Genomic DNA, 27,974 nt, shown 5'->3' with positions numbered 1-27,974 from the left:
CATGAAAATTTTCCACTAAAATGGCGACAAGTTGTGAAAAGTCTATTAGCTAGGTATATATAAAGATTATTGCTTGCGGCTGTCTTTAACTCCTACTGTGTACTACTGTCGCTACAATTTACAGGAACAATTCCTATTTCACTAATAACCTCGTGAATATTGCAATATTGCTATGAATGAATAAGTTGTTGATATCCCTTCAAATCCAAATCTTGTTATTTCTAGTAGGCTCAAAACTAGTGACTCTACTCCCCTCTGTCTAATTGCACGGATAGCCGAGTGGTATATTTTATATGCACTCATCGCCAAAACCCTGTGAATGTGTCACGGGTTCGATCCCCATGTAGAACAAGTTTGACGTGATCACACAAGTACGACTACAAGGCTTTGCGTGATTCATGAATACTTGTTCTAAGTCTCAGACCCAAACATTCATCTTCGTGGATCTGAATAAATGAATGTTTGTATACAAGGATTTCATTGGTGCAGTAGTATTTTTTCTCAATTAACCAAAACTACACATCCTATTTATTTGTTTTTAAACGATTCCCGCATTAAGGATTTGAATTCATGTGTCGCGGGGATTTAACAAACATACAATCCACATGCACAGTGACACCCAGACTCAGAACAAGCGTTCGTGGATCACACAAACGCGCAATGACCACAACCACTCGGTTAACCGTGGTGTCATCAAATGTAATACGACTTCTCAAATAAACACTTTTTCTCGCACTATGGCGAGTCATAAAGTAGTATAGTCGGTACATGCGACCCATTTCTCCCGGTTATAATTACCAACACCACTAAGAATTTAAAATTCACAAAGAATACTTATTAAAGTACGAATGCTATTGAAGTTAAAGTATTTGTAACGTGAACCAAACAATAATAAAACTTAAATATAAAGTGTATTTAAACTTATCGATATCATAATTTAAATACAATATTCTAACAATTAAATTAACTATTATTCTATTTATAAAATTGACAAATTTAGAGTCGGGCTCGTTTTTTTAGGGTTCTGTACAAATAGATACAGAAAAACACATTTTCATTAGAAAATTGACACCAATCAAATACATGAATGAACCAACCGTCGCATAACCTCGATTTGGTTTTTGGTATAGCAGGAACTTATAAGTTGTTATAACTCTAACAAAAATACGTCACCTGTATAAATTTATACTGTATAGCTATAACGGTTCTTGAGATTCAGCCTGGTGACAGACGGAAGGACGTATTTGGGTGGAGTTTTTATCCTTTGGATTGAAACCTCAAAAAAAACTTTAGTCTGAAAATTAACAGCTTCCTTTATAAATATCTATGACTACTATGACTTAATATACCTTTTATTTCTTTATCTAAAAAAATAAACATCTAAAATTTTTGGACATTAATTTTTACTTAACGAAGTTGTATATTTGCAAGCACAGCTGCAATTTTCAAATAATAAAACCTATGCTCGACTTTGCAAAAACATGTTAGTATACGCTGTTAATTTTTATTAACTACTACCCTACAGTATTGTAAACAGCCTAAAAACAACTCTACCATCGGCATTTTAATTACCTACTCTATTTGTTTCGCGAGTAAACCATGTCGAAGAAACAATGTGGACCGTAGCGAATCGTAATAATCATCAAATCGATTCCGATGTAATTATCCCTTTAAATGTATTTAATACGTCAAGCTTTCGTAATGGCTACGACCTTCAGAATGGATTGTCTCTGGTATTCGCTGATCTACGAATTACCAGAATTTGCATTCAAGTATTGAACAGATTATATTCGCGCGTAGCAGGCTACGATCGCGTAGCTCCTCTCGTTGTCTCGCTAAAGTGTTCCTAGTTTGAATCGTGTAATTTGTATTCTTGTTCTTTGACGGTTATTTGGTGTTCTGTTCTAGTTTTGAAATGAAAATTAATCTGGATGATGGGGTAAGTTTTTTGAGTGATTCTCCGAACCCTAAATTTTAGATGTCTTGCAGTTTATTTTTGTAACTAACTGACAAATCAGTCTGCAATTAATTTTAAAACAGATCTCAAACTATTGCCTATCTTGCACAAGTTATTTTTTGTTTATAATATGTATTTAAATATGTCAAAAAAAATATTTCAAAGTAGTTCTTCTGACTAATATGTTGTGTCCGTAACCCAGTTTCTTGAACATTAGTACCAATAACATTGTTGCCTATGCATAAATTGATGTGAATTATAATTATTACGAAAGAATATTAGTTCTTTCTTTACACAAAAAAAAGGTACGAATTTATTCGATAGTTTATTAAAAAAAAAAAATATGTGCCCGGCACAAAACTCTGATTCATATTCACGCGCTTCACTCGAATGTACCCAGCTAAATACGAAATATCATTCAACCCCTACCCGCGCTGGGGGTAATCAGGGGCTCAGCTGACGTGGTCGCGACATGACGTGTGGCTGATAACTAAAATCGCTAAGATATAAAGGTAAATATCTGATTCATATAGCCTTGGTACACCTATGTTTCTGATTAGTATGTTCGTTTTTATAATTAAGGTAAATGATTTTCAAACTTGAATCTTAGTATGTATAATATTTACAAGTTAAAAAACAAAAAAGTATTAAATTAAAGCATCAAAAAATTCATCGGCATCGCTGCCGGCTGGGAGTGTGCCCAAAAGGCTGGCAGCATTGCCACGTTGAATGGCAATGCTAATCCTCTGAGCGAGGTAAAAGCCAGCCTTTGGGTCACGAGAAGTGTCAACTTGAATCTGCGGAAAATATAATGCCATTGGGGAACAGAAACGATGTAAAGACAAGAATCCTTAATTGCATACGTGTGATGATTTACCGTTGTTAATAGTCAAAATTCTGATTGATGTGTGTCTGATTCATATGGTAAAAGTACCTTATTAATCAGAATATCACACAGATTATTAATTAAATTGTAATCTTCGTTTTTATATTATAATAGTACACACAAATGCCACAATTGCAGAGCCTATTTTGAAAAGTCATATCATGCTTTGATTGACTAGATATACGTGTTATGATAAGCATCATGTACTGTGATTTAAATAAATAATTGACTGATTATTCTAACTAAAATTTCATTTCCATCCCTAATTATGATACATGTCTCACAGATTTTGATTCATCTGGCCCCAATATCTTTTAAGTGAATTATCTCGGAAAACATTTAATCAAAAAGTGTGCCTTTTTCAGACATTAGGCCATATGAATCATACAAAGAACGCTATTTCGAAGAAACACTCTTTTCTTTTGTTTTAAACATTTATATATATTTTTTTTTTAATCATTTATTCATATATAACCTTACATTGCATTTACTCGCCAAGCTATGTCGCTTAGTAGGTACTTACTCTAAAAAGTTTTAATTGTCTGCTAAAGATAAAATAACTAAATTGAGAGTATATCCGTTGATTAGGTGATTGAACAATATTTTTCGAAAATTTGTTTTTCTTTAGCCAATTTGTTCATGTCGCGAATCTGATATGAACCTAACCGGTAACATTCATTAAACATTAACATTCATTAAATGTACCTCTTTTGGTTACATCTAATAATAATAATTTTATTCAGATAACTAACATCCATACAGTAAACGACACAAGTTAATAAACAATAGTGAGCAGGGACTTAGTCCGTTGAACTAGTTTCCGCATAAGGGGGCAGTCTATTCTATTTGCAATAGCATCCAAGATGTCGACTTCTGACGCGGCCTTTTTACAACAAATGTCTGCAAATCCATCCGTTTGTGCTTCAGCAAACATTGCAGACGCACTACAGAAGCGTGGAAGCCGAAACAACGCCCTGAATGCATTGTTGAATTGGACTTTGATTGGAAGCTCTTTGTGTGTAGTTAACCCACAGACTTCCCGTGTACAGTGGGGTGCAATAGGCTTTCAATGAAGACACTTTGACTGCGTCTGTACATCTGTAGAATCTGCCAGCCAACATATTAGCCTGAACTGACAATGCCCTGCGTTCCCTCTCCTTGTCAACATCGTCTTTAAAGTCATCCGTGACCCAATGATCGAGGTACAGGGCCCCAATTCTGTTATTTAAAATGGCCGATGAATTAATGAAATTTGGCTTAAAATTACAATTTTCGTTTTATCTTAAGCATTTTTCTACACAATAATTGGAAATTCAGTGTGGGACGCTAACTCAAGGTCAATACAATTAAGTTCCAATTATTGTATTGGCAAAATGCTTAAGAGAGTAGGAATAATTTCAAATTTAATTCAATTGCCATTCATTCATCGGCCATTGTAAAATAGTAGAATCGGAGCCCTGATATCATCTTTTAAGGGACTCACCCATATACTGTATACTACAGATAAGTATATACCTGTACAAACGTTTAGCCGTGTCTAAATGCAGTATGCTAATAAAGTGATTAAATAGGGTTACATTGTAATCATAAGATTACAATGATTAACTACACTTGTTAAACATAAATGAACGTGAATATGTATCAAATATTTCCATAATACCTATAATTAAATCTATTTTTAAACTGATATTGTTAAGCAGGTTATATGTGGATAACGTATAAAACTGGTTATCAATGTGACTTTTTAAAAGTTATAATCACCTACTTTCTAAAAATACGTCATTGAAAAACGGTGTTCGTTATCATCGTGAGAAATTCTTGGATAAGAATTAATGGAAATTAAATTATTTATCCTGCAGTGAGCTCCGCAATAAAACGACATAATCACAGCGATTTGATATTTTATTCCAAAGCAAGAAAAAAAATGTGGGTCTTGTTAATTTTAATCAAAACTAATTGATGTCAAATTCTATATGTTTTTATTAAATAGCTATCAGACTTCAGAAGCAGTAGGTTATTGAAACTACTTGCTGTCAATTCAGGCTAGGCAAATAAATTAACATCAAATACTTAACGATGTTGATGAGTTTGTTGCCGTCACTGTGAACTAGTTATATTTTGTGCTGTAAACAATTAATTATTTCTGAAAGTGTTTTTAATCCTGATTGAAGTAGCGTGCACAATACCCGGAACCATAACGTTTCTAGAAGGTAGGATTTGGAAAAGCGAGAAAAAGCTATAGTAGACAATCACGTTTTTACAATTGTCGAAATTATACTTTAAGGCATGGTGGCATGGTGATTAGTGGTAGACAGGTGAAAATACCTCAGAAGCCGATAGCTTGAAAACGAATGGCAGCCAACCTAGATTATGGCTAATAATAAGGAATTTATGTTTTGCTACAGAAACGGGCTTATCACGAGATTCTTTTTCCATAAAAAATGACGACTTGATTAAGCCGGGCCGATGAGGGCCTCTTTTTAATAGGAAAGTTTGCAGTTAGTGTAGGCTTTGACTACGCCACTAGTTCACTACCGACACTTTAGGAGCCTCTAGCCTATGCAAAATGTGACTCACAATCTGAGAATATTAATTCAATATAATTAGGATTAATTTGCTTTGATTAAAATAAATGTAAAGAACAATCAAAGAGGACTGGATCAAAATGATCAGGACCCCTCTTAAGTCTGACTTTTGAATGATCAGCGTATATCTATAACCTAAATCAATAAAAAAACTTGCTGATTGTTTATCGTGTAGGTATCTGAAAATACAAGTGTCATATATTACGAGGTGACAATTATAATTCCCATTAGTGTTGTAGCTGATATAATTGTCATTAATACGATAAGGACATGTAACATCGCGCACATAAAGGGTATTTTTTTTATTGGATCCATCAGAAGTTATTTCGCATCGATCAAAACTAGATCTCGTAAATTAGGAAAACGTCTCGGCGCAATCGGTGTATAATACACTAGCTGTTGCCCGCGACTTCGTCCCCGTGGGTAGAAGATATAAGTTATGATTTAGGTATACCCGCCCGGTTTTTTTCACATTTTTCTTCACATTATCTTAACTCCCATTAGTTGCAGCTTGATGGTCTATAGCCTAAAGCCTTCCTCGATGAATGGTCTATTCAACACAAAAAGAATTTTTCAATTTGGACCAGTAGTTCCTGAGATTAGCGCGTTCAAACAAACAAACAAACAAACTCTCCAGCTTTATATATTAGTATAGATTAGTATTAGTATTAGTATATAGATTTTAACTCAGGATAAACTAAAAGAGACAAGTATTGTTTGTAATTGGTTCTTTTATCTTATTATCGATTAAGAATTATCTGAAAAATAGCTAGTCGCTGAAAAATATCTATAAAAAAATACATTGATATCCTCCTATTTTTTGAAGCTACATGCATTTTGCAGATAATTACGCCCTATACTTGCGCCAGTTTTAGATTTCTACTACGGCATCTAGATTAGTTCTGTGTATATTTTGATTTATAGCTACTATTTATAATATAAAGATATTTATAGTAGATATTTATATTTATAGTAACCTTGAAGTTGAGGTAAATATTTACTCTATCAGTAAATAAAAACACGTCGGCGTTTCTTTGGCAAATCGTTTTAAGATACATAACAAAAGAAAACTACACTTTTTATTCCAAGCAAACATTCAATTTACAAATAAATTAACTTTAGGTTTTTTTACAAAATTGTTTAGTTTTTCAGAATCGAAACAGATTTATCTAAATCGGCTGAGTCATAGCGAATTCTGTGCGGCAGGTACTAGTAACGAGTTTTATGACTAGCAAATGTATTGGACCCAGTAATACATCCCTGGGGAAACCCAATAAGATGAAGATTTTTTTCTGTCTTATGTTAAAATCAAAACTTCTTAATCCTTACTATTGGAGATGAATATTATTTTTTACATATCATACACAATACTTTCGAAAGTACTTTGCTATTTTAAACTTGATAATACTTTACGTAGGACTATGTCAAAAGCTTTTTGCAAGTCTAAATTTCGAATGTACCTAAATATATTTAATGTAATCTATTCTGTGTCTATATATAGTCGGTTTCGGTGAAAAGGTATGACCTGTTGCATGGTTTACAGAATTTAATTTGTTTAATTGTTGTTTTCTTCATACATGAGTAAGTATGCAGCGGTAACTTTGTTGTGGTTTCAGTTGCTATGGTTACAAGGGATTTGAGAATTGGTGTATTTCAATAAGTTGTTTATGTTAAGTCAAATTCGGCTATGAAGTTTTGGATTATGTCACTTATGTCAGTAATAATATTTATGTAAGCTAGAACTCGATGGCAAACGGTGAATGAAATATGTACAGCTGAATGGAGATTCAGATAGTTTCGGCATCTTTTGAGTAAGGCTGTCCTGATCAGAGTCATATCAATTTAATTTAAACATGTTCTGACTGTTTTATACTTTGTTAATTTATTAACCATTTAGTGCAATGAAACGTAGACAAGTACCTTGAGTAGGTATAGTTTTGTTTTACCTAAAGCTATTGATTCTAGAATTTACTTATTGCGACTAAAATAAAGGACAAGGATACGAATATTCAGGCTCTACTTTGTAATATTTACGAATAGCAGATATTTAGTAACGCCGTTTGCAAGGTTTTCTTAAAGAACTGAAAAAACAATATAGGTAAACTATATGTGAAAATATTATCAGTTTGGTTTTCTGTATCTACAAGTAAAGACGTGTTCTTGTTTTCAAATGAGAAAAAATTAGCTGATAATGTTATGTCAATTGGAAGTAGGACATTTAAATACAGGTATGTAAATAGATGTAAATGATTAAAATAATGCTTGAAAGAGTCTTGTTACCATTTATCAAATTAATTGGAATTACGGATGAGTTTTTTAACAATTTTTATTTAGTTTGGTTAGTTTTCGGGTCCGCTCGACTATTTCGGTCCCGTAATCATGAGCTGAAGTGGCGCAATGAGCGCATTTCATGCTGGCAACTGGTTCCAAAGGTGTTAAGGTTCTGAAACGAGTCGTCAAATGATTATGAATCCGTCTCTCAAAAGTTTTTTCTTTTGTCTTTACATGGGAAGAAAAGAGAGCTAAAAAACATTGCTTTACTTCTATTTTTATACTGAAAACATAAACCAATACGTCGGTGAAAAAAGTCTAGCTATAGCTTTTCATGAGAAAGCACCTGGTGACAGACGAACGTGGAGACAGCGAAGCCGTATAAGTTTGCTGCGGCATTCAAGTCGGTCGGCGTCTAATTGTTGCATCGTTAATTGTAGGTAAATTAGGCTCTTGAAACAAAACGAATCAAATAGATAACTAAGTTTTATGCCTAGTTTCATGAAATTGTAGGTCAAATAAACATAATTAGTATAATAACATTACCGTTTTCTAAAAATTCGCACATTTTCATTGTAGGCTAAGAGTTGGCACTTTTATAGTTAGATAATGGATTTTCCTTGACCGATTTTGGTAACGGCTTCTACTATCAGTATCAAATCTCCAATTCTCGCTGGAGGTATCATAATGTTCAAGAGTGTGACTGCATCTGCAAACACTCATACAATTTTCCTATATGTTCCCGGCTGTTCGATGGGACTGCAATCCGACTAGACCATGAGAATGCAGGCATAAGCCACATGTTTACAAATACATAAGCTGTGGTATTTATTTCTAAAGGCAAAATTCTAAAAGTTGTTGTTTGCTTGCTTCCGGATTGAACTCCATAACCCCTATTCTATTCTATTGTTGCCAAAAATTAGTTAATCGGAAAATTAGCATATAATTATTTTGATAGTTTTGCAAGTAAGTACTGCAGTGAAAATAAAGTTAAAATTATAATATTTTATTCGAAAATACCTTGTGGGTTTGGACCTGGGTATGGTTTTTAAACCGACTCATAAAAGGAGGATGTTCTCAATTTATCTGTAATTTGGTTCCATGAAAATGTCGTCCATGAAAGTTTTTCTTTGTAGTTTTTATTTAAATTCGATTATATGTTTTTACAATTTAATCAACATCATTTTACGCTTATGTTGATAACGAATAATCAATTACTTTTTTTAACTAGTTCACCGTCTAGTCGAACTAAGCAAAATAAACAACTGATAAACATGCTTAAATATTCACTAATACCATACGCGTGTGATGTACCATACAATACCCAGACGAAGAACATATTATGATCGTGCTCCTAATACAAACATTTGTTATGGGTGAGAATCGAAGCCACGACATTATGGCCTCAGATACAGCAGGCAGGACTACTAATCACTAGACGAAGAGGCCGCTGGCCAGACCTACATTCGAAAATAGATTAAAACAAATATGTCTCATAAAGTTGCCTGACAAAATAATCATAGCAATGATAATATACGTAGATTTACGTTATGAACATTGAAGCAGGCGTTTCTAATAAAATTCATAAAGCGGTTCAACATTTCGTAAGATTTGTGTACATGCTAAACAGAATTCAAAACAGAGTGACGAAATATTCATGAAATTACAATGACGAATTGAATGCCATAATTTGTAGTTTGCCTTTAGGTAAATACATTGTAAATCTCTGTGATTTATTTTTAGACCGTTACTAAAACATGTTAATTCAACACCAATGAAAATGTCCTGTTTACTGAAAATTAAAATAGATTTCGGTTGTAAATAAGGTGTACACCTATTGACTCCGTTCATTAAAGTATTAGCGTTCATTCGTGCACAAGGATCAAATAAAATTTTAATAATAGTAATTTTAATTGATTAGAAGCAATTTAGCTGTGGATTTTTATTTTTATTGGGGATAAGTAAATTAACTATTTAATAAACAAACGTTGCAATTACTCTCAGGAGGACTCATAACGAACGATACTAGTCGGATGATCCCGATAACTACGCGTGAGTGATTAAAAAATAATTACAAACTAATGTGTCTGTGTGTGGAATTATTGATGGAATAGTGATAATCCCTAAAAAGTTTTAAAAGTGTACTCGTAGTCAAGGATACAGTGTTTCAAATTATATACACAGTTGAAAAATCTTAGGTCGGTCAACAGCAACAATGGCTGAAGAAATTAGCCACAAATTTCTTCATAATCATTTGCGTATAGCAAATATTCATTAGACATCCGATATCAAAGTTCTTTTGTTTCCTTGCCGGTACAACTTATTGTAAATTGATATATTTTAATTCTATCTTGTAAAGCAGAAAATCCATACATTTTGGACTGTACTGTACATATAACAAACCTTCTTTCACATTTCAGATGCCACCAAACTTATCGGATACTCTTCTCCCGGAGTCCACTCCTCAGAAGGTGACGAGGAGTCACTCCCTGCAGTCGTGCAGCAGTGCTGGCGAACAGTGCACCTGTGATGAAGTTAGCTACGGTATAGGTTACTAGACAAACATTATGCATGTTTTATTTTAGATAGTGTAGAGCTTCTGAAGTGTAAAGTGAATATTAATTGCACGGATAGCCTAGTGGTTGAGGTCAACAGGCCAAATCCACTGAGCGCGGTGTGCTGCGGGCTCGATCCCTGCTTAGGACAGGCATTTGTGTGTTCCAGGCTAGGTGTCTTTGTGTATGTGACTTAAATGTTTGTGAAAACCCCCGCCACCAAAGGAATTATTCCTTAATGCTTAAGACTTTTGATGGAACTATAAGGAGGCTTTAATTACATTGCCACATAACAATTAGCTGTCTTTATAAGAAATACGTTGGTGTCGGATGCGTTGCAATTCTTCATGGACCTAACACTATAAACCTAATGAAAAAATTGTGTAGTAAACCTGTTCCTGTCATGCCCGAATCAAGTCGTCAATCTCGTAATCTGAGCGAAAGCTATTGTCAAATTTATTCACTATATTCGTGAAATAGCTTTTAACAAAATATCATAGTTCTCCAAAACAAATAATGTTCATAACTTTACCTTCCTCAGCTGACGTGATATTCTCATGTTTCGTGGTGGCTCCGCATGTGGTGAGCGTGTGGCGCGGCACGTGGGGTCTGATGGACCTTCAGCCGCGGATGTTCCCCTTCTTGCAGACCTATCTCCTTGGTATAGTCATACATACCTGCTTTGCAGTAGCCAGGTCAGTTGAAATTGGTAGAGTTGAGATTAGTGAGATTTTTGGCTGCCCTTAATGGTCAGGGGCCAATTATTAATATCTGCGGCGTTCGATCCTCGCTTATGACAAGCATTTGTGTGATCAATAAATACTTACCCACTTGTTCGAGAGTCTTTGTGCAAATGATTTGTATGTCTGATAAAATGCCATTCAATTTAAACCAACTGTAAATAATAATGTAGGTTGCAAAGTGAAAACACAAGGCCCTGACCCGTTTTAAGAAGAAATGCATGTTAATGGATATACATATTTTCCCAAGGTGCAACCTTCACTTAGTAATCCTATTACAACGGCAATGCCCTATGTGTTTACGCGATTATTGTAAATCTTACAATAACTGCATAATATATACCTTACTATATAATATACCTTAATTTGACTAGCTCTTTGTCAGCTCAGATTCCTTGAAACTTATCATTAAGGACTATAACAGTTGTTGGGTAATGTCATCTGAGAAGTCCTCGGCAATTATGTCTATACGGTGCCTAAATACCTGTATCTTTATTACGATTAAGGAAACCCAATAATATATGTAGATATAGATCCCCCAGCTGGGCAATTCCCTTTGCCATTGCCCTTTCCCTTCCAGACCGCTCTATCTTTGGCGATTTCTAACCACGTGCGACCTGCGTATTTTTGTATTTATTCATAGCAAAGATAACCACCCTACAAATATATATAGGAAAATCGTCGTTCCATGTAGAGAGCGATAGAGCATTTAATGTTTTCTCTATTACCTCTTAATTTTTGACAGTTCCACCACCCTCTATTCGGTCTATTCTCATACAGAAAAGGATACAAGCATCAACTTTATTTACCTCTTCTCAACAGATCACGCCTGTTATCTCGTGCAACTGGTGCCTGGAGCGACCCTGACGGCGGCGCATGTACCTGGCTGAGAGAGAGGATCCTATCTCGAGTGTATACCTACATCTTCATCCTCAGCAACATCATGCAGTGGCGCGGCGGCTGGGGACTACTCGACATGTTTGTGGACACCATTCTACCTGATCCGAGTGACCCTCATAGGTATTATGATACTAGATATACCTACTCTAACTGAAATAATTAGACCGTGAGATAGATTTCCAAACGATATAAGATAGGTATTTTAATATTTTATCGCGTGAAGAAACAACGCTCTATCATTATTTTATCGTAAACCTACCCGACTGACTACTAAGGGTTTTTTGGTCCAATATCCTATAATCACTGTCGGCTGTGAGAGGCCTATATCCAGCAGTGGACGGCGAAAAGCGGAGTTGATTGATTGATCCTAATTTGGAGCCAAAAATGCAACACTAATTTGTTTATGAGTGATAACGCAAAACGCCAATTTCATATGTTTGTAGTTTGAAATCAATTTGTTAGAGCACAATCGTAAACAAAACATAATGTAATATGCTAAACCAGTGTCAAATAAATGAGTACATGATTCAGGAAGCTTATTAAATGATACTGTACTAAATCGAGTTAACACTATTCCGTATGTTACTGTGTTGTAATAAAAGGGTATTTGGCTAAATCTAATAACATAAATCTGATAAATTGAATTGAACTTCCACCACTTATAATATTAATATTTTCTCTTGCAGGCCAGTATTAATAGCAACTATAACAGTAATATTTGTCTTGTCCATCTCACTGCTGCGGTCTGCTCGCAACCTCCTTGCGGCACCATACTTCTTGGTCACGGACGGCAAGGAACCCACCTATATCTTCACTACAAGGTTTAAGATCGCTGTGAGTGCTTCTTATTATTCTTACCATACTCATATATAATATATACATCTCAATTATACATTTTTGACAGTCGTTACGGGTAGTTAGAAGCTAAAAGATCTAACAATTAACCTTACTACTTCTTAGCTGCATCCGGTTAGAATGGAAACCGAACCCAACATAGTTAGGAAAAGGCTAGGTTGAGGTTAGCTCCTTGAAAAAAAGGGAGAGATGTAAATAGATACATATAAGGGGCCATAATCACGATCCAAAGCGCTTCGGAGTAACCAGACGAACTGATCATTAACATCGCTGATTTATTCGATTAGCATTAACCGAGGTAATAAAAAATAAATGTAAATTTTGATATGATACAGTTCCTTTCCCAAAAACACCGCTAGATGCCAAACGGGTATCATACTAGCCGCTCGCATCATCGTAAGCGTGACCATGAAGATAATCAGACACATGATAAATCATGTCCAGTAGGGCTGCAAAGTGCGGACTTCCTAACGGTCACTTTAAGTGTCATAACTATAACATTGACCGTTGAACTCTATTAGGAATGGTATTGAGATGTACTGTTAAAAGTGTCAGTGAAAATTTCCAGTTGAATAACGAGAATGGAGAAAAAATGAAAACTGAAGGTGTTTGAGGTATCATCGTATACTTATGATGTAATATTAGACGAAAAGCCCTTTTGGAGGATAGCGATGGGAAATACCAGAGTATGCCTATCGAGTAATGTTAGCTCTGCCTTTCTACCAGAATGGGGAACGAAGAATGTGGAGAAGAATATAAAAAAATAATACAGTAATAGACCGATTTAACCATCGGAGTGCATCATTATTTCAAATAACAGGGGAATACCTAAATGAGAACTTATATTTTCAATTTACTGCATCGTTGGAAAATCAACACTTATCAGTTACACTTAGGTACTTTATTTAGTAGATTACTTTATTTGTAATTTTTATATTTAATTAGTTTAATTGTCCTCTTTACGACGATGAGAAAAAGATATAAATCTATAACTTTTTTTTTTGAATTTGGCTCCAGTTATAAGTGACAAAAATCATACAATTAATTGCTACGTCTGTATCAGGACTTTATCATGACATTCGCGGTTGAATAAGACATTTTCTTAATACTCCTAGTTTACATCTGTTAGTTTTCCCGCACAGTAAATAAAGTTTTTCAGATCTCCATTTAAGGACGCTCATGTGTCCGGTCTGTAGAATAAGGTTTAGGTCTTAGGACGACGTCGACGAAAAAATTGAATAAAATGGCTTGTTAGACTAAATGGAAAATGACAATATTTCCTCAAAAACATAAGAGAAAATATTTATCGATGGTATCGAAATCTGAATGTGGAAGGATACTGTGTCTTCAAGGCGTGGATCGCGATACGGAAATCAAACGTCATGACACAATGCATTACATAGAAGATGCACTATTTTCTAGCTGGTTAAGGACCTCTTATCTCAAACAAACGATCGAAACATCGACATCAGTAGCGCAAGAATCATACGCACAACCGTTTAGTCCTGAGCAAACACGGGCTACGTCAGAGTGCGGGACGGGTGATAATGCAATTACTTGTAGTAATCTGGCGGCGGAGTAGCGGAGCTCGGAGGCTCGCGGTCGCACTGTGAGTCGCGCGGCCGACATGCGAGGAAGCACCGCGGGGCTGGCCGACACGCTGGCGGGCGGCTCGCGCGCGCACGCCGCGCTGCTGGAGGGCGCGGACGCGCTGTTCGCGAGCCTGCTGGTGGCGCCCGCCGTCGTCACCTACTGGAAGTCCACGTGGACGCTCATGGACCTGTACGTGCTGCCCGACCGGCCCGTGGCCAGCGCCGCCGCCTGCGCCGCCTTCGGCCTCATCTGTGACTTGTTGTTTTCCGTGTTCCAAACGCAACTGAGCAAGCACCTTAACCCGGAGAAGGGCCGGCTGACTTACTACGTGCTGTCGCGGTTGTGTACGTGTGTGGCGGGTGCAGCGTGCGTGGGCGCGTGGCGCGGCGTGTGGAACCTGCTCAACGAGTGCACGGGCGACAGCGCGCGCACGCTGCTGTCCACCACGGCGGCGGCCACGCTGTCGCTGGCGGCGCTGCGCGCGCTCAGGAACATCTGCGCCGCGCCCTTCGCTGTGGCCGTGGACTCGCCGCAGGACTACTTCGACGTACCCACTATGTTTCGGACGGTTGGTACTATTTAGAACCACCCCAAACCCGCAGAATAATGAACATAAACAACTACCACCATCAGGTCTCGTTACATCGAACTAAGAGTCAAAACTTCTCATAGAGATTTCTTAATGGACTAGACCTAACTAGTTCAGACCACTGGATAGGTGATATCCGTCAAACACTGCATGTATTCCTAATTGGCGTCCCTGTTCTATTTACCTATATTCACTTCGCGAGCACAACTGAACTCCTAAAATGAACAAATCATCCTGATAAACAAGAACATCCGAAGAAACATTCTCAATACTGTTGATAAAATTTCCTTCAATTTCCATACATAGAATTGCACTGATGGTAGGACTTACCTGAAATCCTGTATAAGGTTCATCGGCCCGCGCGTTACACTCAGCTTTACAAATAAACACAGATTAGACGAGTGTACTTGACACTTGGGATCAGCTGTACATTCATTCATACAGTCTTACGTACTCATTGACACTACAGGTAACAGAATAGCTCGCTAATCTCTAATAGTCGTGAGCTCTACGTTTTATGAAATGAAATCATTTATTCTGTAAGTAGGATTTCCTATCATCACTTTTACATGTCTTCTTATTTTTTTTGAGAACGCTGGAGTCGACATTTCCTATCTGACTACCCTGAGAAGAAATGTCGAAACAAACTCAAGGGGTCACAGTCTCTTTTGAAGTCCAGACATTATGTGCTGCCACAAAGTTTATTGCGCCGTTTTCCCACTGCGAGAGGATGAAAATGGTGACGGGTAGGCAAAAAAGGACGATGTCAAAAGGCTGCATTTTATGTACTCAAAACAAGGTTTTTGACCGTGTTTTAATGGCATGCATACTTCAAATACTTCAATGCTGGCTTCATAATATGCAAAGACATTGATCAAATACTTTTATGACTTTAGTTGAAATTTCTTTTATTACTAGTATGTTGCACTGTGCGCGACATATCGCGGGTTCTAAACCCACGTGGCTCAAGCATGTATGCGATCTACAAAATTTTGTTCTGAGTCTCGGTGTCTTGAGCACGTGATTCGAATGTTTTGAAATTCCTGAGTGAGGGGATCGTTGAAAATAACTCAAATGAAAAAGACAGAAACAAATTATCATTATTATTTATTGACAATTATTATTGGTATTACAATAAACAATGTACGCGTGTTTAACTAATCGATTTACAATGTTTATGCTTACTAATTTCGCGTTTCACATCGATGTTAATAGCATATGACGATATGACGTGTAAATGATCAAAACATTAAAAAAAAACATGTTCTTAATTTACTTCTGAGAACAAGTTAGTAGGTCATTTTATAACTATTTTTTTTTCCTGATTTGAGAAAATTATACTGATTGTTTTTCCGCTTGTATTTTTTAACAAGCTTTTCATTTATGTTGCCTATTCTTCGTTTGCAATCAAATCTAGCAAATATTGATCCACTTCCTGGACTTCTGGATTATTGAGCTGAAATTTTGAATGCGTTTGGTAAAGTACTTTGATTGGATAAAATAAAAAGGAAACCAGCTCAAAAGCTTGTTGCAATAAATATTGTTTTGTACTTGTATCGTGCTCTACATTTTGTGCAAAATTAGTCTCAAAAAAACAACATTATCACTTTACAATGATTTTAAACGGCATTAAAACGAAATTTCTGGAAGCCTAAATTGAACCATCAACCATCACATTTAAAAACGTAAAACAATGTGCAAGTGATATTCAATTCAAACGGGAATTCAAAGCATTGACATCGTGCTGGGCTGTGGAGTTTGATGTAACGTTTTTTGAACACAGCTAGAGCTCTTTAGAAGCAGTGAAAGGCGAGGCTATTGGGGTACTGGGTATATTTTTTTATTTTTTTTTACGTTCAAAGTGCTTTTCTTGAATAAATAGAGTTGGAAGACTTTTGATGTCGAAACAATATATTTTTTGGTCTTCTGTAAATTTCTTGGTTCTAATTATTACTTTTTTAGTATCATTAATTTTGCTTGCTGTTGAAATCCTTTTTGGTTTGGACCTGCCATAATTTAGATTCTTTATTTATGAATCGTGAGGATACAACTTTGGTCAAAGTTGCCATCAAAGTGCCATCAAAGTATTGGTAAAAAGTCTTTTAAAAGATATTTTATTTTGTGATACATTAAAAAAATCTAGAGACAGTACGTGGCTTATTGTGATTGTGATAAAACGCATTATATTTTACTAATATTGTAAGTATATATGCAACCATCTTAGTAGCTTTTAAAAGCGGCATTGCCCGTGTAAAATTAAGCCAGGCATACAAAATCTTTTATTGTATAAGGAATATCAGTTTAAACCAAATTCATCGTTACTCTTTGTCTGCTAAACCTCTTTTGATCGCTCTCTCTCATCTACAAATCTCATTTCATTAAATGAAAAACAATAGCGAATCAATCAAATGGAAAATTTTAATTAAATTTGATGTCGTGTGTCGGTAATATTTGATAAACAACCTTTTTGTCTCTCCGATCAATATTTGATTGATTATTCATTGTTTTTTTTTCTAATTTATGTTCAACACGTTCTTTTAATTTTAAACGGTTTTATTCGTGCACAAATGAAAAGTGTAATTTTTACAACTATACGTCATTACATTATTTTCTATCCAAACGATGATGTCGATGTTCACTTTAATAAATTTAAGCCATTCTTGTGAGGTTGCATACATAACGATTGCATAAATATAATTTTCTTGTCACTCACAAGTCAATCCGAGGTTATATTCTAGGGTTGGTCTTTTTAATTCTTGTTGAAAAGTATGTCGTATTCGTAGAAGCAAAATTGCTAATCATTATTTAGAAATTTAAAGTTATGTACATCTTGTTTCTTAGTCTCGCTAAAACTCGAGAATGACTGAACGGATTTGATCTTGAAATATTTGTAGCATTCGTAGGAAAGGGTGAGAAAATTTGGAAACAATGCGGAAAAGATAAAAAAAAAACATTTAATTTCCCATGTTAACTACTCCATCTACTTTCCTTGTCAAACTTTGGACATGTTTTGATGGTTTTCATACTTTTGAATGTAAATTAAAAGAAGTCTTTATTGTTTCACTTATGGTGTAAAAAAATCGTTAAACTACCACGAGATCAGGTATTATGAGGTTGAAACAGCTAGCTCGCAATGAAAATGTTTCCCTAAACAGTTTGCAGTGCCTTACTGTGCTATAAGCTTTTAATCCCTAACAAAAAATCTACCATTTTTATAGAGCTACTAGCTTACCCAGCAAACGTTCTTATGCCTAATTTTTTTTTGTAGTTATCTAGTCATTATAAAAAAATAAAAACAAAAAATTTCGTCCAAAAAATAAAATATTTTTTTTTGTGTAAGCGACCCTTATCCCTTAGGGGTATGAAAAATAGATGTTGTTCTATTCTCAGACCTACCCAATATGTATACAAATTTTCATAAAAATCGGTCGAACCGTTTCGGAGGAGTACGGTAACTAACATCGTGACACGGGAATTTTATTTATTAGAAGATATATAATTTTTAAACTCATCGTATCACTTTACGTCACTTTTGTGAAGATTTCTTTTCGAATATAACAAGTAATAGGTCTTTACACTATTTTCGAAATTTGAAACTTTTGCTGTCCTAGTTGAAATATCAAATATTTCACTTCCACTGCTACTTCCCCTTCCCTTGCAAAAGGTCGACGAAATGTTCTCTTGGTGAAGGGGTGACACACTGTTTGAAGCCTATCAAGGGTCCTTCAGACCAAACTGTAAAATTTGTAAGAATAGAACACAATATTTCAAGCACTTGAATATTTGTCAATCTACCAAAACGTGCCAAAGACGAAAACTACGTGTTTTTGTAAAACATGTCTCATTTTTCAGTCTTGTCTTTTCTTTAACAACCAATCACCAACCTTCCCTTACCAACGCTGTTCGAATTCCTATGTAACATGACATATTATTAACAGAACAGCAGAGACACGATACTGTACATCCTGGACTGCATCTTCTCGGTGGCTGTGGTGGGATCCCTGGTGGTGTTCGTGTGGCGCGGGTCCTGGGCACTGCTGGACATCTTCCTGTTCCCGGATGACAAGAGCAAGTCGTGCTGGACGTCGCTGGTGAGTTGTTTTAGCTATGCTTGGGGAATTTGTTCTGTTTGGAATAGTAGTCTCGCCAGGTTGTTGGGAAATGGGAACTGTGAAGCTCTTTGGTGGGTTTAAGCTTGTATAAGGTAATGGTATTGCCTTAAAGTAGATTGTCAAATCAGTTTAGCCGATATACAAAAGACAATCAATTTTTGTAAGGTTGTTTGAATTCCTAAATTTAAAAAGTACACAATGATCTATTTACGTCAATCTTCCTTAAAACTTTGATCGCCATAGGAGTCGATAACAAATAATTTGAAAATCATATCAAGAAAATTGGGTAAGACTGCTTATCATAATAACTGGTACCTGCATCATAGCTCGGCAAAGAACTCTTGCCATTTAGCGTAAAAATCAGATCTTATTTTTTTAGTAGGCCTACACCAAGTCCTTAGGAAAGGTTAGGTAACCGAGCAAGTGACTCTAGGTGTGCTCAAAATTTCATTCAAATGGAGAAGCAACTCCAGAAATCTTCCATGGAGAGAAAACATTGGTCATTGACTCTGATAAATAAGTCTTTATTTATTAAAATCGTTAACAAAAGCGAACATTTTCCGCATATGGGTCATTATGCGTAGCTATTGAGTCAGTGACCACTTAGGTACGTTAGGTACGCAATTGGGTCTTCCTCTCGCTCGTCTTGCGTCCCCCAGCCGCCGTGTTGTGCCGCGTTATTATTGGATTTTAACTCAACGCGAATTAGGACGTAGGTACAGATTGTAAACATATTTGTATGACTATTAGTAGTTGGACTGTAGGAGATTAATTTTTGTTTGGTACGAATTTCCTAACCAGTCTTGCAGCATCCTAATGGCCCATTCCCAAAAGTGTTTCGCTAAATAAATAACAGCTACATTCAATAAAGAAGATTTCATTTGTGTTTAAACAGAAAACTAAAGTCAAAGTTAGTCAAAGTTAAATTGTATGGCAATGACTAAATTATCCTCTTTCTCGAATGTAGCAACACTTTACAACACCAGTAAGTAATTAATAGGCGAATTGCATCGGATACCCCGTTGAAAACAGTCAAACGCATACGACAATAAGAGTTCATCTTCAATTCATCCATTAACATCCTAGAGGCCAGAGATCAAGTCAGTTTACACAAAACAGCAACTCGTTCAATGCCACGCTGACATTGAGGGAATTGTCGCACGTGGGACGTACATACGGACAGACAGACACAAATACGCGTGTCACTAGCTCAAAGGTAACAACACTAGAAACGTAACGAAAGCATTTACCTCATTAACGGTTCTTGAAACTGAACTCATTTTGCACGCAAATTGGATAAACGGTTTTTCTGCTATTTATCTTCTATTTTTAGGAGCTCCGTCAACTGTTGTCTCATGATGGCTTCTTTTCCTTATTAGGGTGATGCTGGATGATTTAATGCGTCCTTAGGAATAATGCAGTCAGATAATATAGGATTTCCTGAGACTGGTTTGACTGACGTTTATAAGATTAGCTTTAATGGAATTATGAGTAACTTTGTTCCTGGGAATATTTCGAATAGCTCAGTCTATGTCTAGTACATTTCATCTACTAAGAAGTCACCTACAACATCAGCTCTATTTTGAGTAGTTCCTCTCCAGAAATTATCATCTTATCTTACGAACTAGCTGTTGCCCGCGACTTCGTCCCCGTGGGTAGAAGATATAAGTTATGATTTATACCTGCCCTATTTTTTTTCACATTTTCCTTTGTACCTTCGTTCCTATTAGTCGCAGCGTGATGGTTTATAGCCTAAAACCTTTCTCGATTTATGGTCTATTCAACACAAAAAGAATTTTTCAATTTGGACCAGTAGTTCCTGAGATTAGCGCGTTCAAACAAACAAACAAACTCTTCAGCTTTATATATTAGTATAGATATAGATTTGCACAAAGGTCTTCTTAAGCTTATCTTCTTCCTTGCGATTCTTACCACGTCAAATTCCCAAAATATCCCATAAACATACATTTTTAGTTAAAAATAGGTGCCATTTAACTTCTCAGGTTAAGACAACTTTTTTTCCTACGCTGGGATTTCCCTACCTACAAAATTCATAATCTATTAGAATGTTGTCAAAAGCATTAAAGTATATCAAGTAATGTAAATATTTTCAGTAAAATTAAAAAAGAAGGAGTTTTGTAGGATTTGCAGTTATTGTGTAATCAAATAGTGGTTCATACACTTTTGCCAAATCTTTGTTGATCTCTATAATCTTCTTTATAACTTTATGTTCCTGCAGTAGGTATCTTTTATATGAGCCTAATTACGCCATCTTGTTCTCAAGAAAGATAAGGGTAGGTACTATTTTTATTATAGAGAACTACTTAATTCAAAAGCTTTAATTAAATTAGATGAACTGTAGATCACGAAAATGCGCATCCCAAATACTGATGCAAACGTTTGGTAAATTAATGTCACACACATTACAAGTGCCCACTGTTTACTGGTTACTAGTGGTAGGGTTCTATTGCCGCACGTGGGCTCTAAGTCTTCCAATAGTGCTTCGGGAAGTATATAAGTATCAGTTCCCTCAAATACGCATACCAGCCCCTCTGGCCAATTGACGGATCGATAAAATCATTAGAAAATTCTCGAATATTTGAAGACGTCAGATCAAAGTCAGTGACTTAACGAAATTAAATGTCATTTTCACGGCGCTACTACTAACTATTTACACTTGGCTGTAGAGCCACACTTGGTCATGTATAATCCTCCTCTCAATTTGAAACGTAACTATTTATTCTATATTTTATATCTCTTACCTTGTTATAACAAGATACACAAAACTGTCCTTCCACAATGTCCATTCATAAGCCACGTGCTTGATATCTTCATACAATGAGAAATATTCCATTCCTATTCACTGCTGTATTGAGTTTAACGGTACATACTGAAGACCTTGGCTCCTACTTAAAGAAGAATGGCAAAAGATCGTAAAAATAAAAAAGGAAGTGTTGGACTACCCTGTTATCTGAAGTACTTGATGTAGGGACTTCATTTCATAGCCAGAACTGTCCATTGCTGAAGCATTTCCTAATACTATTTTGGGCTAAGGCCACTTCATGTTACATGTATCTATTGTCTCTTCATCTTTGCTGTCTTGTAATAAGTATAACTATTGATCACAACAAAAGTTTTCAACCTATTACCTTTCATCTATTGGCTTAAAAGCAAATATCCTCAATTTTACAATGCATGCATATGACAACAGCCAGCCAAGAGATGCTAAAAATGGGCAAAATAAAAAAAAAACTTCTCAAATAGATAAGTAAAAAATCTTACCTCGAAACAAATTAAACCTCTTTTTACTGATCTAGTCTTCATAAGTAAGCAATCAAAAAGAGCACAAGGTCATAATTAGTGGGTTAATTTTATCATTTCTTGCTTTCCCTTAAAAACACACACAGTTAGACAAACACTACAATCGTTAGTTTAGTGAATGTTAATTCGTTATGTGTGTCAATACGTTGTGGTCACGTTTGCCGTGGACTTTTCCAGGCTGATAAGAATTTAGTTTTGTGTCATTAATTGTATTATCAATTAGGACGTACGTACACGCTTTTGGTTCATTATTAACGTCATCATTGTCGATCAAAAGGTCTTTAAAAAAACGACTCCCGCAGTACGGAATTTAATCCTTGTGCAAGGGCTTTACAAACATACAAATCACATGCACAAAACACCCAGACTCAGAATAAACATTCGTGGATCACACAAATGCTTATCCTACGCGGGCCTTTGAGGGCCTACCAGACTTAACACTTTCGTACTAATTATTTTTTTGGATTTTTGGAAGGGAGATGCCTCTCTTATTCATGCAGGGCGCTGTCCTTCTGCGTCCGCCACAACTCGTTTGGGCAGCCTGCATTAATCGATTTCTTGAATGCTCACAACTATTTTGAATATTTGTAATGGGAAATAACAGAAAAAATAAGGTCGTTTTGGGGCACCATTACGTTGACATGACATTATGTAATTTTTAATTAACCGTAGTGGAACTAACATACTGTAATGTCATGTTTGTGTTTGGCTGGCTATCGAAAACACATTTGGCCGAAGCGTTACTATTTTCATAAAAATCTAAGTTTGGCTCTATCTAGGCACAAACTGAGGTTTGGAAGATTTCGAGAAGGTGAAGATTCCCCAATTAAAACTATTGCAGTTGTAGCGCTCCGTTTATAGAATTTTAATATATATAATATAATAATTTTAATAATACTACATCAAGACACATCAAGAGGTGGCAGAAGTCGCTCAGTTAAAAAATCATTTGCATTCTTGATAGGAACTTAATTATTTAAACCAAATTTTTGCGAGCCTACAGAAACACGGAAAATTTTTATTTCTAAAATTCTGAAAACATTCAAAAAGTTTAACTCTCTAACTTTTAGTCATTACCATAAGCTTATAAAATGATCAAACAGGTATTTTTGCGCTTTTAGAGTAATTTATCCAAACGCATTTCTGATTCAGCTTAATTTAACTAACTTTCCTACGTGTGAGAAAGGGAAAGGCCAACAACATAATATTTACGTTTTTACCTATTAATAAACTGTAATAAACTCTATCTCTATTGTCTGTGGGTTGTTTCCACTCCAAACATTCGTTCTATTTAAATCATTGTTTACATATTACTAAAGATATTTACAAGGCTTAAGATGCAAAGCCTTTATTATAAGATTTGTCAGCTGACGACACACGTTTTATTGCAAGATAGATAAGGAAATGTTATACATATTTGTTTTGGCTTTAACAGGCGCCTTCATTAACACATACACAGTAATCTGATTTGTTTATTTATTGTAAAAATGAAGCCTGTCGTTAATGTTGCGCAGCTGATTTCTAATGTCAATAAGTAGGCTTTCATGTGTTTTTTTCAAGAACTCGTGCCTTGTTGTTATTTATATAATATAAAGTTATATTATTATGCGGCCTTGTAAATGTTTTTTCCCAGTTCGGGTTGAGCTAAAGGGAGCGACAGACTACCATCATATTCCATGGATATTCCCTTTTAGACAACACGCTGAAATATACACGCCCTGGATCCCACGCGATGCCTATAACTTGCGTTACCTGTTCTTGCACCAAACATTGGTCAGATTGATAGAGGGTCTATACAGTCAGAAATTTTATTTCATTTTATTGGAATATGCAAACGGCCACCTGAATTGAAGACCCGTTATGATCTATGCTCAAACCTAGCAGAGGGACATATGTCGGCTGGTATTTCATAAAATTATAATTTGGGGATGGGTCGTTACGAGTTCCACCGCGTTTCGGAAGGCACGTTAAATCGTGGATCCCGGCTGATATTCATACATCCTTGACAGTTGTTACAGATAGTCAAAAGCTAGAAAGTGATTTTAACCAGGAGGTATCGTGTTGCCCCGGTAACTGGATTGAGGAGGTCAGATTGGCTATCGCTCCTTGTATCTCTTTCACTGGTATTAATCTGCATCCGGTTAGACTGGATGCTGACCCAACATAGTTGGGAAAAGGCTAGGCTGATAATTATTCACGATTCTCAATATTTTTCTTTCCGCAGATCGTTGGCTACGCAGTAGTGCTAGTGACGTTCGCTCTCCAGGCGCCGGTGCGCTGGGCCGCCGCCCGCCTGCACGGCGCCCCGAGACTGCTGCTAGCTGACGTCTACCACTTCATCTCCTTCGTCGCCACTGTCAACGTCTGGCGAGGCGTGTGGGGGTTGCTTGATATTTATTTCTTTCCTGGTAAGTCTACATGGTCAATCAATTGATTAAACTTCTAGCCAAGCCGTATTAAATAAGAACCTTTAAAGTGCGAGTCAGGCAAGCGACACTGAGGGTACCGTGCAAATAAGAAAAAGATAAACTTTTTTAAATTCTGATCTTTGTTAAATTTATTTTTTTCTTTTTTCAGTACGTTTGTTTAACACTACATTGCTATGTAACTCATACAGCTTTCGATCTTTACAGAATCACCAAAGCTCAGTAATTGGGGCTCCCACATCGTCAGCCTCACGCTCCTAATACTCCTGAACTGCTCCAACTCCGTCATCGTGCGAGGAGTCTACATCGACGCGGAGGAACCGGCCGGGGAGTGCGTCGTCTTCCCCTGCCACTATCTACGTCTCTTCTTCCACAAAGAACGGACCAAGAAGAGGCACAGAAGAGCGTTACAGGCTGCCGCGGCAGCTGGCAGAAAGCCAGAAGATGCTAGTCTACCCTTACAGATGCCAGAAGAGAAAGTCTAGTACAAGACTTCGAAGTTATGACGTTGAGGAATGATGAACTATTAATTATGTAGCCCAGTGATGCGTGATCAATTTCTGTGTTTTTACGTTTTACGATCTGAAAAATTACCAAAAGGGCTGTAAGAGCCCAAAATTCTGTCTTCGTGGTCGCTTTTGTCTTAATGTCTTGTTCTCTATCCATCTCGAAGGGCACGGAGTATTCCATTTACAAGGTTGCCTAAAAACTATTATAATGTAAAATAGTTTCTTTAAAAGTTCAAAGTATGATTAAGATTTTTGTTGTCTAAATAGTTATAAAAAAAGATTAAATTATATTTTTAATTCTCTGCGAACTTAACGCTGTAACTTCGAACAATATATTATTAGAACATTTTTTTATTTTAAAAATAATGTTGTAGTTATTTGTACAATTGTTATTTTGTAGTTTATTAGTGATGCATATTCAAAGTACATAAATCATTGTTTTTAAGCAAAAAGTAAGTTCACGCACACGAAACCGTATATGGCGGGTGATATTGAAATCGTCTTATATTTTCATACATTATGTATTCTATTAAAGCGTATAATTAGTCGCAACGGATAGAAAAGTCTGTAGTGTGCGTATTCTCTTAAATAAAACTACCTCTATCTTTGTTTTTATTTTAATACGTTCTCCTTATTTATAAAAAGAAATACAATTAATTGAATCAATTTTCTTTTTATTCGTAAAATGAAACCTCAATCATATACATATTTGAAAATGGAACAGAAACGCTCCCGCGTTCATTTTGACATTAGATTGTTTTTAATGTCACAAATGTCTAATGTCAAAAATAAATGCGTTCGAAAATGAACTTTAAAAAGTGCCTGTAATTAGGTAAGGTGAATATATTAGGATGTAATATTGTTTCTTTTATATCACGTAATATGTAATTTAATGTTAAGTATTCGTTCTAAGTCAAACTATTAAGGTCTTTATTAGTTTGTAAAAGAAAATATGTAAATATGGAACAATGAAGTTGTAAACTCTAAGTTATTGTAAGTACTGTTGAACGAAACATAATAAACGTATTGATATTTTATCTTTGTTTTATTAATAACTTAGTTATTGAATTAAATTGATTATTACGATTTACGATGTTGTATGACCGCGATACGAAAATGGCGTAGTGTAGAGATAGCGTTTTGGTCTTCGTACCCTAGCACAAAGAGACCTAAATGATGAAAGCCCTCAGCTTAAATATAATACGCTACGATATATAAAATATGGCGTCCTATTACTAAGAAAAGACTTGTTTTTGGATAAAGATTTGATTCGTAGCATTTTACCGTAGCACCGTCGTCTCGTAGCACTATTGACAACCACCTTTAATACTAAATCTCAGGGTGGCATCACTTCTTGGACACATGCAGTCTCATAGTAACTGTGACCTAACTCTACAACATTCGTTTTAAGAATTCTGGGATAGAAAAATAGATACAGCTGTACATAAAAATGGCATTTTTTTTGCCGACCGCTCTAAGTACGAACCTTACTAAGTATCTCATCAAATTGGAGTATAAGAGAGCCCATTGAGTTTGCCCAGATACATATAAGCTATTAACAGAAGTCAAATATATAAAGTTGACTGCACGGATAGCCGAGTAGTTGAGGCCACCACACCAAAGCCACTGTGCACAACGTGTCGCGGGTTCGATGCCCGCGCAGGACAAGCATTTTTGTAATCCACGAAAGCTTGTTCTGAGTCTGGGTGTCTTTGTGCATGTGATTTGTATGTTTGTTAAACCCCCCGTGACACAATGATTAAGTTCCTTACTGCGGCAGTCGTTTTTTTTAAATAAAAAAACGCATTTTCTAATAATTATACTAAGTATGTGCTTATTATGGATATGAATAGGTACCAAGTTCATATTCAGTAGATAAATTAACTACAAATATGTATTTTTTTAATTAAAACCTCAACAATGGCAACAAACCATTAAACCCGTGCAACACAATTAATTACCCGGGACCTTTCATATAATTATATCAAATAGTAAGTAAATCACGGACCAAACAAACACCGTCCAACAATCAATCAGTCTGCTTGACCACATTCATAATACTTCATTGAAAAAATCGCACCGCTATCTCAATTCAATTGAAAACACTTAATCAATGAAATTTATTGAATTAAATGCTAGTGCATGCGAACTGTCATGCAATTATTCACAATTACAGTTAATTATGCGTCCCCGGTCGGAAAACAGAAATACCTCCCGAGTCCCGAGGAACTATTTATAACACTTCGGAAGAAAACCAAAGGTCCTTGCCCTTATTGAAACCTACCACAACAGCTGAAAAGTAGACCCTTATTGTCGGTGAAATAAGGTTGAAAATAACCAGAGGTTAAGTGTATAAGCGTTGAGACGACAATGGTGATAAGTTATCGCATCATTTACATGGTTTATTACATATTCTTACGAATTGTTTTGTTTTACAACTGGATTTGCTTATGCAAACAAGGCATAATAGTTTTCTTAACAAAAAAGTGAAAAATTCTAATCAGTCCCGTGGTAAAACGATGCAAGATGTCAGGTTCATTATGTTCGGGACTTGCTACGTTACCACTAATTTACACGTTACCTACCGTATAGTACCTTCCTATAAAAATTACCCCTTTTGATATTGCTATTAGCCTTTTTCGCCATTGAAATCAGTTCTGATAATCATTACAACA

General features: G+C 35.8%; 1 protein-coding gene across 2 annotated transcripts; it reads left to right on the top strand.

Moving 5' to 3' along the window:
* The first annotated feature begins 1,858 nt into the window (after positions 1 to 1,858).
* Positions 1,859 to 26,334, top strand: LOC113497485. Of its 2 annotated transcripts, XM_026877051.1 has the most exons (8): positions 1,859 to 1,939; positions 10,120 to 10,249; positions 10,796 to 10,949; positions 11,817 to 12,014; positions 12,581 to 12,728; positions 18,870 to 19,022; positions 24,589 to 24,772; positions 24,998 to 26,334. In XM_026877051.1, the coding sequence occupies exons 1-8, from the start codon at positions 1,916 to 1,918 to the stop codon at positions 25,273 to 25,275; spliced, it is 1,269 nt and encodes a 422-aa protein (XP_026732852.1). In that variant the 5' UTR covers positions 1,859 to 1,915; the 3' UTR covers positions 25,276 to 26,334. The 2 variants fall into 2 exon arrangements, with proteins under 2 accessions (XP_026732852.1, XP_026732851.1); XM_026877050.1 differs by lacking the exons at positions 1,859 to 1,939; positions 10,120 to 10,249; positions 10,796 to 10,949; positions 11,817 to 12,014; positions 12,581 to 12,728 and adding an exon at positions 14,308 to 14,910.
* Positions 26,335 to 27,974: the final 1,640 nt, after the last annotated feature.

Source organism: Trichoplusia ni, chromosome 9, assembly GCF_003590095.1.
Source record: "Trichoplusia ni isolate ovarian cell line Hi5 chromosome 9, tn1, whole genome shotgun sequence".
In the NCBI taxonomy this organism is placed as follows: Eukaryota; Metazoa; Arthropoda; class Insecta; order Lepidoptera; family Noctuidae; genus Trichoplusia; species Trichoplusia ni.
This window is presented reverse-complemented; position numbering and strand designations above follow the sequence as displayed.